A 14,720-nucleotide genomic window follows, 5' to 3' on the forward strand; every position below is an offset into this window, starting at 1 on the left:
AGGAGGCAGGCCTACTGTCAGCTGCCCCAATTGCCACCATTTGCTTCTTTTCCAAATTTAAGCTTCATGCATTTGCTGCTTCACCAGGAATGAGGCCAATCAAGTGGTAGGCTCTCTGGTAGCTTGGTGAAGAAGCTGGGGCTGCCCCGTAGGGGGCAAATAAACTGGTGGCCTGCCCTTCCGTGGCCTTGAGGGCAGGTTCTGCTGCTGTTCTTTCTTGTGGGAACTGATAATTCTAGGGAAATGTGGTAGAGTCAGGTCCTGGCTCCTTGTTATGGTGGGAGTCACAGAGTCCTTGTCTGCCTACATGTTTGGAGGTGTGTATGAGGCAGTGTGAGGCTAGAGGACACAAAGGCTAACACATCATCTTTAGAAAGCCCTTTTCATCAAGCCCCTCACCTCAGTGTGACTTTCTTGAAGCCTTCCTTTCCTGTTTTTGGTTTTTTGTCTCTCATTTCAGTGTCTTAAGAGCTTTTGCTATTAAGGGAAAAAAAAGTTACTGCTTGTTGAGTCAGACCCAGCCAGGCATTCTCAGGCAGGTGTGGGTGGGTCCCTGGTTCCACACCCCCCAGCCCCACACAGAGTTCAAGGATGTGGATCTGGTCTAGCTTGCTCTTTACATCTCAAAACAAACAAACAGCATTGCTATTTTGAATCTACCTCCTTTGAGCCTTTTCTCGCAAACTATACTCTGGGAGCAGAATCTTGGCTGCCTCTGTCCACCTACCAGCTGTCCTTATTGAGCTGTCCCCTTCCTGTCCTCCCTCTCTGCTGCCCCTGTCCCTTCCTCTAGTGCAAGCTGGGATATTATTCTCCAAATAGGAAGTGAAGTCCAGCTGGGTGTTCACTGAAAAAATCCAACCTGCCCAGTCTTCCCTGGGAGAGTGGGCAGGAAGTAGAGCTTCGAGAGCAGAGGGTCTGGCATGGCCAGGGGCTGTGGGACCCAGCACCACCTCTTTCGGATTCTTTTCTCCTGTCTCTGAGTGACTGCCCATCTTGCTGTTACAGCCCACCACCCTTCCACAGGGCACCATCAACATGAACCAGTGCACAGACGTGGTGGATGGGGAGGGCCGCACCGGGCAGAAATTCTCCCTCTGTATTCTGACGCCTGAGAAGGAGCATTTCATCAGGGCAGAGACCAAGGAGATCATCAGCGGGTGAGTTGCCCAGAGTTGTAGGGGGTGCCATCAGTGGGGCCATGGGCCAGTTCAACTACATCATTGTCATTTACCTTCTCAAAGGGTTCTTCCTCTGAGCTCCCTGTCTCTTCAGCACTGCTGCATTCACACTTGCCAGGGCTCCATTCCTGTGCCTTACACTTACACCATCCACACGCTCGTTAAGCCCACCCCTGACAGACTCCAGGGCCCCCATGTCATCTTCAGGCCTCTTCATTGGTTTCCCCACCTCCACATATCCTCACACCACCCCTTTACCCGACTCTTGCCAAAACTCTCCATTCATGGGCAGGTCATAGTTGCTTAGACCCTATGAGGCCCTTCCCAGATCTGCAGCCCCCAAACTGCCCCATGCATCAGTGGTACTAAGCTTCACATGCTGCTCTTGACCTTCCCTCAGTCCTGAATGACCTCTGTTTCCTCCAGACTGTTCAGGGTGTGCCAGCCCTTCTGGGGAGCATGTCTCATACAGTGCTGAAAGCTCTGGATGATCCATATTCACGTGTGTTTTCCTCAGTGACAGCCCTTGAGCATGGAGGTGTCTGCCACATACACAAGCCATGCTGCTGCCATTGCAGGGGCTGGCTTATTTGTCCCAGGGAAAACACTGTCAATCCTCCTACTCACCCCATTTCCCTATGTAGTTTCAGGGGAAGCCCTGAGAAGTGGAGTGAAGTCCAGGTTATGAAACCTGGCAGTCCTGAGGGACATGAGCCCCATGCTCTGGAGCCTCAGAGAGCTCCCAGTCCAACAGCAGGGCATCTGTCACCAAGACTTCCCAATGTGAGGTACATGGTACGTGCCTTGAGCACGTATAGGTCTTGCTGGAGCTCTGGGAATGAATCTCAGAGACTCCCACTTGTCCTTTAAGGCTGGAAGGGGGCAGATGCGCTTGAGGCTTTGGAAGAAAGCAGATTTGGGGAGTTGAGGGGAACAGGCTGGTGTTTATAGAGCAGTAGAGGGAACTGGGGGAATGAAGCCCTTTGCTTGACAGATGCAGCATTGCCTAACTTTAACCTCTCAGCTGCAGTCCTGGCCAGGCTGTGAAGGAGGTTGGACAGGACCAGCACTGGCCAGGGGATGCCCCCTGCTGGGTGGCAATGAGGTAGTAATTAAATTGGAGGAGCACTTTGTGTCTTTCCTTGAGTTTAACCTAGAACCATGGGATCTAAGGGTATCCAGTGCTTTTAAAGAACCCTCACTATACAGCGAAGAGCTTAAAGGCCTAAAAGCAGTTGTTGCCAAGAGTACTCTCCAGGTGGGGATGACCATCTGCATTTCCTACTTGCATCTGCTGTCACTGCCTGTTTTAGCCATACATACTTGGCCTAAATGGATCCCCTAGGGAACCTTGCCCTCCTAGGCTGGGTCTCAGAGAAAGCTTGGATTATAACCTTGGATGAAAAGGGATCTGAGGTATCTGGGTAAATATCATGGGTCAGTGGTACCATGTGGTTTGGAGAGGGTGATGTGTAGTATTTGACCCATCTATCTGACTGTTAACTCCAGGGTCCTCTTGTTTTCCTCTGTTGTCTCTTCTCTTGGCATGTACAGGACCTGCTCTACATAGAGCTTGGGTAGACATAGTCAGTAGCAGACTAAGGGACCAGGCACATGTGGCCTTGGGATCCTGTGTGTGGGCTGGGTGCTTCATGGGGCTGAGGCTTGTATAGTGGCTTAGTGACATAGCCACAGCTGGATGTGACCAGCTGAGGTCTTCCCCTGGGCCTTGGAGCTTCTCTCCTGTCCCAAGCAGCAACTTCCTCACTTTCCCCACATGCTGGGACCCTCAGCCCCTATGGGAGTCAGACATGGCACATGTGTCCTGGGGACAGGTGCTGCTGCATCCATCTTCTCCATCTCCTTTGGTCCTTGTAGGTAGCTCCTTCCCTCAGTGCCCTCCACAACCGCCTCTGCTTGTCATGGTTCCTCATCTGTGGGCTCTGGTCACAACAAAGACTGATTCCTAAGGAGGTACAGACACTTCTGCCGGGCTAGCTGGGAGGGAGCAGGGTCATTGGGACCATCCCACTCAGCCTTCTTCCCTGGTTCTTCTCTGAGCGGTCTGAGATGGTGCATATCTCCCAGGGCTGAGTGGAGGAAGTGGGCAGGAGGGATTTCCAGGCCTCAGAGGCACATTCCACATAGCTCTTTAAGAGGAGATAGCATAGGATAAAGTAGGCAAGCAGGGCTCATCTGCTCTGCAGCCGGGCTGGAGGCTGGACTTCCATTCTCCCTACCTTGCTGTCAGCTCTGTCTGCTCCCCCATTCTTTCACCCAGCTCTGCCTTTTGGAGTTGGGCAGCCCTGGCACTCATCAATCCCATGCTCACATTCACCCCTACCCCTCTTCACTGGTTTGTTTTTATTAACATTTGTAACACATCTGGATAATAACATCAAAGACTTCCTCCTGGGCTTCCATGAGAAATCCACTTGCAGAAGACACATTCCATCACCTGTCCCTGACGCAATATCTCCGACACCAGTTACAATGGCACAACAAACACTTCCCTGCCACCCGTGGCTCCTCCCAAATCCCAGCCTAGTAGTGCTTGGCAACTCTGTTCAGTCAGTGGTGCTGCCTGCCCAGAGAGTCAGCCCTTTCCTTTTCCCTCAAGGCCCTGCCCTGCATGGCTCCATGGTGTTGTCAACAAGTGGCTCCTGCAGGGCTTAGGGTACCCAGAAGGTTTTGCAACATCTGCCAGGCTCCCCCACACATCTGGGGCCCTGGGGGAGTGGAGTAACCTTGGCCTAGGAATCTGGTAAAGTTGTAGGGGCGGCCCTCTGGAGGCCCAGATCTTCAGGCAGTAGAAACATCAGCCACCATGGACAGCTGGAAGGGAATCCCCACCAGCATTGTAAACTCTGAGAGCAACATCCTCTCTCAGTGGCCTCTGTTCCCAAGGAGTAAGCAGGAAAAGAAGGACTAGGGCTTAGAAGCTCACCTCTCTGCTGGCTTTACAGATACACTTGCACCCTTTTTTTCTTACTTTGGGGCCATGGAGATGTGACTGGCAGGACCAATGACACAGGCCTTTGTACCCTTAGCAAGTTGAGTATTACTGACCATGGGCTAAGCTGGGCTCAGGGTAGCCCTGGTTCAGTCACTAGGGCTCCCTGTACTAACTCTAGCTTCACCAACTACCAGCTGTCAACACCCTTGAGGCTGTACCAGAAAGCCACTGACTGCCCCATTCTCCCTCCCACAGCAACCTCAAATTAAAGAAGCACTTCAGGTACCCTTCATTTGCCCCAAGGAGCCTGCTGAGTGTAGTGATGCAGCCACCTCACCCCAGGCCTAGGCTCAGTAGGAAGCCTGGTGCTCCAGGAAGGTGTAGACCAGTGTGATTCCTTTCCTTCTGAGAGAGAACACTGGATATCTTGTCCACCTGCCAAGGGCTGGAGCTGGGCTCCAGAGGCAGGCCTCTCCTAGCCTCCACAGATCAGTCCCTTTGTCCTTATAAAATTCTGGGCAGTGGGAAAAGCAGTGTTCATGTCCTGGCCTGATCTAGGTCCTGATTTCAGAAATGAGGAGAGAGCAGCCTCAAGGGACTAAAAGCACTTGAGGCTTTGGCCAGAGGGTGACAGAACCAGATTTGGGATCCTGGTCTCTTGCCTGTAGTCCCCTCTTTCTCCATGGTCTCTGACCTGGCCCAGAGTATCCCTTCCAGTATTTAGGCCCTAGTAGGAGAGGGTCTCTCTGGGCAGCTCTGCCTGGTCATCCCCAAAGCTGGGTGTCCATTGCCCTCCCTGGGTAGTGGGTAGTTAACTGCTCACCCTTGAGGTGACCTATCATGGGGAACTTAGCTAGCACAACTCCTGGTTTTCTCTTTGGGGGGCCAGCATCTGTCTTGATAGCCCTAACTAGCTTCCAGTTACTGCCCATCTGTGCTTGCCAAATCTGCTCTGGGCAGGCAGTTTTAGAGTCAATTATGAGACAGTGATGTGTCCTCATGCCCCAAGGCCTGTGGTTAGGCCTGCCTCTTTGCCAGAGTGGAGCCTGTACCATGCCCTGAGTCTGTGGTGGCCATAGCAGAGTCATTGACTGGCCTGGTCCTGGCATAACCTGTGCCTCTCCTGGCCCGCTCTGTGGCATGGCCTGGCTCATCTGTGGTACCTTTCATCAGGAATAATGTTCTGCCCTGCTCAGTGCCTGGAGGTCTGGCCACTGGATGAGTATTTTCAGGCAGGAGGCATAGGACCTAGGACTTGGTACACCCCACCAAGATCATGGTTCCCAAGAGCCAGGGTCTTACCTGATGCTGTCTGCTTCCCTCTCCCCAGGTGGCTAGAGATGCTTATGGTCTATCCCAGGACCAATAAGCAGAACCAAAAGAAGAAACGGAAAGTGGAGCCACCCACCCCACAGGTAGGCATTCCTCCCAGTGGGGCTAGGGTCTGGGATGAAGTGAGGGCACCTTCAGGTTAGAGACTGAGGAAGGTGTCAGGCCAAAGTCAAGGCAGTCATGCCCTGCATACCTTCTCCTACCTGTCTACACTCTGGGGGCCACAGTGCACACCATCCTCTCTGACCTACTGGGTGACCTGCTGGCATGCCCTGGAGCTGTCTGAGGGAGGGTTTTGAACAGCAAGCAAGTGCCCAGCAATGGCATGTGTCCCCTTCCCTGGCCATTCTTTATATTGGCCTCTGTGGTAGACTACCTGTTGTATACTCCTTTGCTGCCATAGCCCCAGGCACCAGGCTGGGTGTCAGGGAAGAACTCAGGAGTATCCCTGCCCCGACTCTATCCCTGGCCAGAGTTGGTTGGCCAGGGTGTTTCTTCCAGGCCCAATTCTACCCCTCAGTCTCTGTCCTTCTGTCTCTGGTCAGCATGTGGGGACTCAGGGCAGGAAGAGCTCTGTCTTTCCATCCCTGCCATACTTTTCATATTCCTAGGCCCTAGGGGAGTGAGGAAACCTTTCAAGCTAATTTGCAACACAGTCCTGTTGATAACTAATTGCTAGGGTGCTTGTGGGTATTAAAGGAAACATTACGCCCATAATGGGGGCTCAGTGAATGTTAATCCTTTCCTCTCTGTGCTGCCTTCACTATGTACGTCTGCCTATGTTGAATCAAGCCTCCCAGCCCTCCTGAGAGTGAGGTGGAGGAGGTGGGGTCCTTTGGGCATAGCAAGGCCAGAGGCCTGAGGAAGTAAAGAGAGCCAGTCTGAGGCAGAATCCTGTGCCCTTGAGGTTATGCAGTTCTCGCAGGCTTCTCTGCCTCACTGTGTTGCAGAGGTGGGATAAGCAGCAAGTGGGCAAATTGTGCTGATCTGGGTCCTCTCCCCCATAGTTTTGGGCATCCATCCTTCTTCCCCTCCCTCCCTGAAGGGCGCCATGCCAAACTTCTGTGGACGGGAGATGTCCCTGGTTAGAAGTCAGCAAAACATGTAATCAGAGCTGTTCCTGGAGACCGAAAAACGGAGCACCCTGCTGGGGAGCAGCAGTTAATGTGCAAATTGCCAGAAGCTGTCTGGTTTGAGAGGAAACAGCATTTAGGGTTATGCCTCATTTCCATGATGATGCCTTGGAAACAGTTCAGTGCAGTGAGGAGCTTCTGCCTCCAAATAAGGTAACTCCATGTACAGGAGACATTCTGGGGCAGGTCAGGGAATTTGGCCATGTCCCCTCCCTTGTGACCTTCATCTTCCACCCCACACCTCTGCCCCTTAAATGGAGCTGCTTGTGACCAGGCTCCCACTTGTCAGTAAAAGATGCCATGTGGTCCCATGGCAGGGAGTATCTGTTAGAGCCCCACCTTCCTCCATCCCGTGCCCAGAAAGCTGGCCTGATAGGGTCTCTCACTTTTCTGCCACTTGATCCCCAGCATCCCTTTGGCTGCTCATTTCCAAAGTTTGTAATTTCCATCAGGGCCCACTTTCCCCAAATGGCATGTGGGGTATCCTGGGTCCTCTGCAGAGGAGGATGAAGACTGTTGGGTTGGGGTCTCTAGGGAGGACACCTGATGCCAAAGGCATTCAAGTGACCCAGAGTGGTCGGGTGCTAGTGGCTCACATCTGTAATCCTAGCTACTTAGGAGGCAGAAATCAGGATAGCGGTTCGAGGCCATGAAAAAGGTCTGATGGAGTGGCTCAAGTGGTAAAACACCTGCCTAGCATGTGTGAGGCCCTGAGTTCAAACCCCAGTACTGGGGGAAAAAAAAATAGTGACTCAGGGTGGGGCTGCAGAGTGACTTGAGGCCTTGGTCCCTTATAGAGGCTGGACCAGAGATCCCCATCTCTGGCTTTTTTCCCATGGCTCTGTGCAGACCCAGGAGAGTTTCACATTGGACCACTGAGGGCTGGGAATCTTGGTCTCTGCTGAGTCCATTTAGCCTCTGCTTAGCCCTGGAAGAACTCAGATGAAAGAGCCAATGGCCCAACTCTAGAAGGTGGGACAATAAATTGGACTGCAGGGCAAGCAGGCAGCCATTTGGTTGGGAAGGGGTTCCCCATAGGGCCTAGAGCAGAAGAGACAGACCCAGCCCTGCCAGTTCTACAACCTATAGCTGGAGTGGCATGGGCTCCAGGGAGCTGCTGCATACTTGGCCTTATGCAACTGAGGAGAGGCCCTAGAGCAGGGGGAAATTCTAGTCCACTCAGGTGTGGCCAGGGCAGAAGTCCCTTCCAGGCATGCAACCCAAGAGATCTGTTGGTCCAGTGGAGCCCCAGGAAGCTGCCTCTTCCTCTCTACCAGCTCCCAGGCTCTGGGCTCTTTGCAGAGACCAGTACAACAGATGGCCTGCCCTTGCTCATGCATATATTGAGAGGTACTTTTCCTTTCCTAGGAGTCTTCTGTTGGAAGACTCCCTACTCCAAGGCAGGGCCCTCCCTTCCCATGGGGTCCCATGTTGCATTTTCATTCCAGGGAAGTAGAGAGACAGGCCTTCTTTGACACCCTTTCAGAGAGGGAGCCCATTTCCTGTTTCCTCAGACTTTGAAAACCTTTTCTGAGCAGCTCTAATGAACAGTATTTCAGCCTTCATTTGGGGTCCTGGTCATCAGGGACCTGGCACGAAAACCTAGGCATTTTTGCTGCTTCTTGACCCAGGCTAGCACAAGCAGTGTGAGCCCTAGCTGCCTCCCACACTGTGGAGAGTGGAAGCGCCCCCAAAGCCTAGGCCTGGCCCTAGGCTCATACCTGCTCAAAAGAAAAGCATCTTTGCCCAAGGATGGGGACCCTTTCCTGTCCCCTGGAAGACTGTGGCTTTGCCTCTGTTGCCCCATTGTGTAGAGGCAGGAGAAAGATCTCCAAAGGAAAAAGAGCAGATCTTGGGTACACATCAGGATCTACTTTTCCTGGGATGAGGATGGGGAAACTCCTTCTCTATATCTATCTACCTTGTGGATTGTAGATGGCAGTGAACTTAGCCCAGAGGTATATCCTTTTCCCTCACCCTGTTCCAGCCCCCTGATTTGTGTCTAAAGTACCTGAGAGTCTAGGAACAGTAGACTTTGAGCCAGTTCCTGTGGGCTTGCCCTTGACGCCTGGACCACTCCACTATTCTGGGTGCCATCTGGCTATGTGGATAGGAGAGCTTGCCCATGTTTGGTTACAGGGCTCTGGCAGAAACATGGGCTCTTCCTCTGTGTATTTGCCAGGATGATCTAAGGCCCCTTGGATTTAGGCACTGTGGGACACAGGTGGAAAGGCCACAGAGCCAATGGGAAGTTGCTTCCCCTCTGTTCCAAGTATTTTATTCTGGGACTCCTCAGACCCCAATCTGTAGTTGACCTGATGCCTCCTGAATCTGGGCAGCCAGTACTTGTGAGCCAGCATAGGCTGGGTGTTCTTATGCCCCACTGTCTTTCCAGGAGCCCGGGCCTGCCAAGGTGACTGTTACAAGCAGTAGCAGCAGCAGCATCCCCAGTGCAGAGAAAGTCCCCACCACCAAGTCCACACTCTGGCAGGAAGAAATGAGGGCCAAGGACCAACCTGATGGGAGCAGCATGAGTCCTGCTCAGAGCCCCAACCAGAGTCAGCCTCCTGCTGCTACCTCCCTGCGGGAACCAGGGTTAGAGAGCAAAGAAGGTGAGTAGTGGCTGGTTGGCTTGAGTGCCCTGTCTTGCAATACTGGAATGGGCCTCCACCCCAGTGAATTGGAACTGATAATGGGGACCTGGTGCAGGGCCCACAGAGCCTCGTCATGGACTCTGGATCTCTCTCCCTTTGTGTATTAGCTCTAGACAGTACCCCACTTGGCATAGATTCAGATTCCTGGGCACTGGGTTCCCAGCCTTGTCCTTTTAGCTCTTACCTATCATTTGTGAAGGAGGAAGACGGCATCTGCTGTCAGCTCCAGGTGGTGTCAGGAGAATCAAAACCACTCTGATGTATGAGAAGGCCCCTGTCCTTGCACTGTGTGCAGACAGGTTTGCCTGCCTGCTTATTTGGCTGAGAGGGATCTGGGTTAGTGGGAGAGGTAAAGAAAAAATGTATGGGTAGACGTTTCTTTCCCACCCATGGTTCTTTCCCTCCAACTCTGCCCTGACAATCCTGACTAGATGCTGGAGTCGGAAGATGGAGAGATGGCCTCAGTTTGATTCTATATGAGCTTTTGAACCATCCTCATGGCAGAGTTAGTACCAGTCTGAGTGTGCCTCCTCCCCTTCTTTCTTCCAGAGGACAGCACCATGAGTGGTGACCGTCTGGACTGCAGCCGCAAGGTGCGGGTAGAGAGCGGTTACTTCTCCCTGGAGAAGGCCAAGCAGGACCTGAAAGTGGAGGAGCAGCTGCCTCTGCCGCTCTCCCCGCCCAGCCCCAGCACCCCTAACAGCAGGTATAGTTGCCCTGAGTCGCCTTTCCAGGAGCTCGGCCACCCCCTTCACTCCTCAGGTCCTCGAGCCCCCAGCCGAATGGTTTGCAGCATCTCCCTCAGCAGCTTGGGCGAGGCCATCCGGCCCACCACCCACGAAGATTCCAACAGTGCTGGGGGGCGGGGAACAGAGAGACTGGGGAGCGCCTTTGCCTTTAAAGCCAGCAGGCAGTATGCCGCCCTGGCCGACGTCCCTAAGGCCATCAGGATCAGCCACCGAGAAGCCTTCCAGATGGAGAGAAGGCGATTGGAGCGTAGGACTCGGGCCCGGAGCCCTGGCAGGGAAGAGGTGGCCCGTCTGTTTGGCAACGAGCGGAGGTAAGGAGGTTAGAGGGCTAAACATACCAAAGGTGGTGCACATATGGTACTCATGCATACACATTCACACACGTGCTTCCTCACTTCCTCTGGAGAGACACTTTGTGTTCAGAGTGTGGGCCACCTTCCCCTTTGGGCCCTGGACTGTAGCCTGGAAGCCAGCTGCTGTGGAGTACTGTCTCCTAGGACTGGGACTTTTAGTGCCCCTGGAGGTTCTCAGCTGCTTGGGGTTTGTGGGGCTGGATCTTGTCCTTCCTGACCCACTTCTGTTGTCTCAGGTGACCCTGGAGGCTGTAAGACTCCAGAGCTTCAGGTGGGGACAGCCTTCCTCACCCCAGCAGTCCCAGGGTGGGCAGAGAGCGCTGAGAAGTTGTCAGGGTAGATATCTGTACCCAGGAAGGTGGGGACAGCACAGGTCCCTCTCTTGAGGATGCACAAGGCAGCCTGTGAAGCTCCTGAATGCCTCATAGCATCCCTTTTGCTCTCTTGGCTTGGCTGAAATGGGGAGACAGAGCAGAGGCCCAGCTTCTTCTTTGGGAAGAGATGTGGTCTGGAAAGCCAGGCTGAAGGTAGAGAGATAGAACTCCCTGCTTGCTGTCTGAGAAGAGGAGGCTCTTGCCTGCCTGGCCTGAGCTTCCTAAGAACTGGAGAGGATTCCACCTGAGGCTGCCAAGCCCAGACCTGGTCAGACCCTTGAGTGCCCTTCTAAGGGACTCTGCCTGCATCTGTCAGCAGGGACTTTGCCTCAGGGCTCCTTGCCCTGCACTGGGACAGACTTCTAGAGGCCTGTGACCCTCCTCCAGGACAGTTAGAAATTATATAAGTACATTTTTCTGAGAAGAAAATTCATAGTTTTCATTGAGTTTCCAAAGAGGTTCACTGTCCAGAAAAGAGATTCAGTCTTAAATTCCACAAGTGTTACAGTGACCTCCCTGTCCCCAGCCCAGAGGTTTCCAGGGCAGGGGAAGGTGGCATGAATTCCTGTCCCTTAAAAGGATGAGTTAGAGGAGACATTTCTGCCTCCTGATCTTTTTGAATTCAGAGCCTCTTCTTGCCTAGGCAAGGTGCTCGATATTTTGAGCCACATCTCCAGTCCTTCTTTGCTTTTAATTTTTTGTTCAGATAGAGTTTCAAGCTCATTTTGCTTAGGCCTGCCTCAGACAGTGATCCTCCTGCCTCTGCCTCCTTAGTAGCTGGAATTACAGGCATATGCCACCAAGCCTGGCCTTCCTGTCCCCTTTTCTTAACCATGGTTAGCTGCCAGCCCACACACTTGTCAAGATGTCCCAGACAAAAGTTCTTATGCACCCTTAGGTCAATCTCCAGGATAAGGGAAGCTGCCCAGAGTAAGGTGCCCCATACTCTGTTGGTCTTGAGAAGAGAAGAGAGGAAATTGCTTATCTATTTTCTAGGGAGAGGCAGGAGATTTTGAGGGTTGCTGCCCACCAGGTGACCCTAGGCTCTTGGCTGTCCTCATGTTCCGTTAGTGGCTCAACAAGATCCCTGCCTGTTATTGCCACCCTCAATGTGATGTGAAAGCCAAGGATCAGAAATAGGGTGATCTCTTAGGATGAACAGCTGAGGGGCTCTTAATGACAAGTCCCTACTACCATTATGTGCCCCAGGACAAGGGCCAGAGCATTCTCTCAAGCATTTAAGTTTACAAATAAGTAAAGGTTTGTGCTAGCAATTGAGGAAGTTGGCAGAGCGAGCAGGGGAGGCTTTGCACTGGCTGGTGGGCAGGCTGTGTGTTGTGGTGGCTCCAGAATGGGATCAACTATGCCCTGGGTTAGTGGCAGACCACAGAATTAACATTTTGCACACTTGCTTGGCTTGGCCGCTTCTCTGACAGATTAATTTTGAATTTATTCTTGCCTACCTGCCTGGGATAGATGCAGTCTCTGGGGCTTTGCTCTTGCATGATCTTTGCCACCATGAGAATAGTTTCACTTGTATTGGCACCCTGAGACTCCCTTCTTCTGCCTACTAACCCTGTAACTGTTCCTTTTTCACTGATCCTAATCACCTCTGACTGGCTGCTGATGCTCTCTTAGGCCCACTCACCGGATCCCGAGTAGGCCACCCTTGCTGAACTGGATCCTGTCCCCTGGTAGGTTAGTGCAATCTCCTGAATGGCAGGAAATCAGCCACAGCTGCCTTGAGTGGTGGCCAGGCAGCTGGAACCATGGAGTCGGTTTCTTGACAAGCCTCAGCTAAACTAATAAGCTGCCCTGTCTGAGTACAACTGGCTCTGGGCTTGAGTGTCTGCTCTTCAGACTTCTACAGCCTTTGCACATGTTTCTTGGATAGCAAGTCATCTCTGGCTACTGAGTGTGGGGAAGCGATGGTCTGCTGGTGATTGATCACAAGGCTAGCCTCCCACTCAGTTCTTCTGTGGGGTCAGCACACTGGGAACTGGGTGTTGCAGCAGGCATATGTTTTCAGTGCCCCCTGAGTGATGTGCCTGCTGTCACACTTCCTACCCTACACAATGAACCGTACAGAGCTTGCCTAAGTCTGAGGTTTCAGTATCTCCTAGGGTCCATGTGGAGTAGCTGTAGCAGGTGCCTGCCTGTTTTCTGCTCTGACTCCTCTGCCTGGAGCCTTGGGAGGCCTGCAGCATGTGTTTCAGCCCAGCACAGTACTCACTGCTCTTCTGAGGCTTTCCAGGTCCCCAAGTCAGACAGAAGGGCTCTTAGGCCAAAAGGAAGCAGCAGTACTAAGGCCTGTCAGTGCCAGATCCTACAATGTCAGTTTGGCCATTCTGGGTGCCTCAGCTGCATTTATAAAGCTTTCCTTTGTGCCTGATAACCTGGCAGCTTCTTAGCTTCCTGCTCTCACAGTCTGCTTCCTGTCCTACTCCCCTTAGCACCACCTTCTCTGCAGGTGCAACAGGCTGGCCTAGCATGTTTCCCTTCCAAAGAAGATGCTGTGGGTGGAAGCAGAGGGCCCAAGTGCCATCTGAGCTCTGCCTGTGGCATTCTGCCTCTGTTGGAAGGGGCCTGTGTAGGTTGATATGCTAGTCCCTGAGGAAAGTCTCCCTGTTCCCTCCCTCTTCCTCTTCCTCTTCCTTTTCCTTGTATAATAGGTTTTAGACTTCTGGGTGGGGGAACCTGCATTGCTTCCCCTTAGCTCAAGCCACTTGTCCAGAACTCTGCATAAGGAGACAAGGTATTCCCAGAAGAATAAGCCCTGGGTCCAGTGAGAAGGGCACTGCTCTCCTGACAAGTTTTAAGTCCAGATTCCAAGCCCCCTGGTGGGCAGTCCTCAGCCTTCCTGCCTAACCCTACCGCGGTGACTCCTCAGGCTGGGATGATCATGGATTTTCTCCCTCTTTAGCAATCTTCTTGGGTTTTTGCTGCTTTAATTCTTTGAATAATTTTGATTTACCATTATTTGATTTTTAAAAGCAGTCCTTTTCTGTTCATTCATTTTCCAGCCTTGTTTTCTTTCAGGTCTTGCCCTCTCCGCCCTCTGCTGTGTCGCTGTGGCGTTCGCGCCTCCTCCACCCGCTTCGCTCCCATCTCAGCTCCGTCTCAGCGGCAGACCACCTGATGAGGCTACCGGCCCTTTCACATGAAATCAACCTGCTTTGTTTTTGTTTTAATTTATTTTTTGATTCCTTTTAACTGTTGGCAGAAACAATGTTAATTCATGGGCCTCTTTCTTGCTAAATTTTGGGTACCCTGGGGTGGGTACCCATGATTGTGGGAGGATGCAGTGTGTGCAGAGGTGGTAGTTGTCCTTTGATTGTGTCTGTGGTTGAGGGCAACTACCAGGTGCCAAGCTGTGTGAGTGCCATGTGGGTCAACATGAACGAACCTGCAGGACCTCCAGTGTGGGGGCTGGGCTAGGTATAGGCCTGGCAGGAGAAAACTGTGCCCTGAGCTCCTTTAGCCAACCAACTATGAAGGGTGCGCAGATGGAATTCATGTTGACTGAGTCTGTGCTCGAAGCCTGGTCAGTGCTGGGTGATGCTTCACACACCTGATGGAAGCTGGAGGAAGCTGGCACAGGGTCCCAGCTGGGTGGGCCAGGCATGGGGAGGCAGCTACAGGAACCACTGCTCAACTCAAAATCAAGTCCACATTGGGAACATGGGACTCTCAGACCTCAGCAGCTTCATATCCTCTCTTGTAGGAGGTCACAGGTAATTGAGAAATTCGAGGCCTTGGACATTGAGAAAGCAGAGCACATGGAGACCAACACATCGGCCATGCCTTCCCCATCAAGCGATACTCGCCAGGGCCGCAGTGAGAAGAGGGCCTTCCCTAGGAAGCGGGTGAGCTTCTGGGGTTGGAACACTAACGTTCAGATGGGGCACCAAGGGGTGGCTTGGGGTCTGGTCAGCACACTACCCCACAGGCTCCATGTTCCCCACACACAGGGACACACTTCTGCCAG

At 52.7% G+C, this 14,720-nt stretch overlaps 1 protein-coding gene across 13 annotated transcripts in view; it reads left to right on the forward strand.

Moving 5' to 3' along the window:
- Mprip (myosin phosphatase Rho interacting protein) overlaps positions 1-14,720 on the forward strand; it is a 130,124-nt gene that overhangs the window by 71,158 nt on the left and 44,246 nt on the right. For 10 of the 13 annotated variants that reach the window (XM_020182625.2, XM_020182628.2, XM_020182632.2 and 7 more), the window contains 5 exons: positions 1,009-1,160; positions 5,468-5,552; positions 8,998-9,214; positions 9,806-9,962; positions 14,457-14,598. In XM_020182625.2, the coding sequence (XP_020038214.2) occupies positions 1,009-1,160; positions 5,468-5,552; positions 8,998-9,214; positions 9,806-9,962; positions 14,457-14,598 (753 nt within the window). Of the gene's footprint in view, positions 1-1,008; positions 1,161-5,467; positions 5,553-8,997; positions 9,215-9,805; positions 10,317-14,456; positions 14,599-14,720 lie in introns of all 13 variants that reach the window. The other 3 variants (XM_074046645.1, XM_074046644.1, XM_074046643.1) reach the window with 1 other exon arrangement.

Source organism: Castor canadensis, chromosome 11 (assembly GCF_047511655.1).
Source record: "Castor canadensis chromosome 11, mCasCan1.hap1v2, whole genome shotgun sequence".
Lineage (NCBI taxonomy): Eukaryota > Metazoa > Chordata > Mammalia > Rodentia > Castoridae > Castor > Castor canadensis.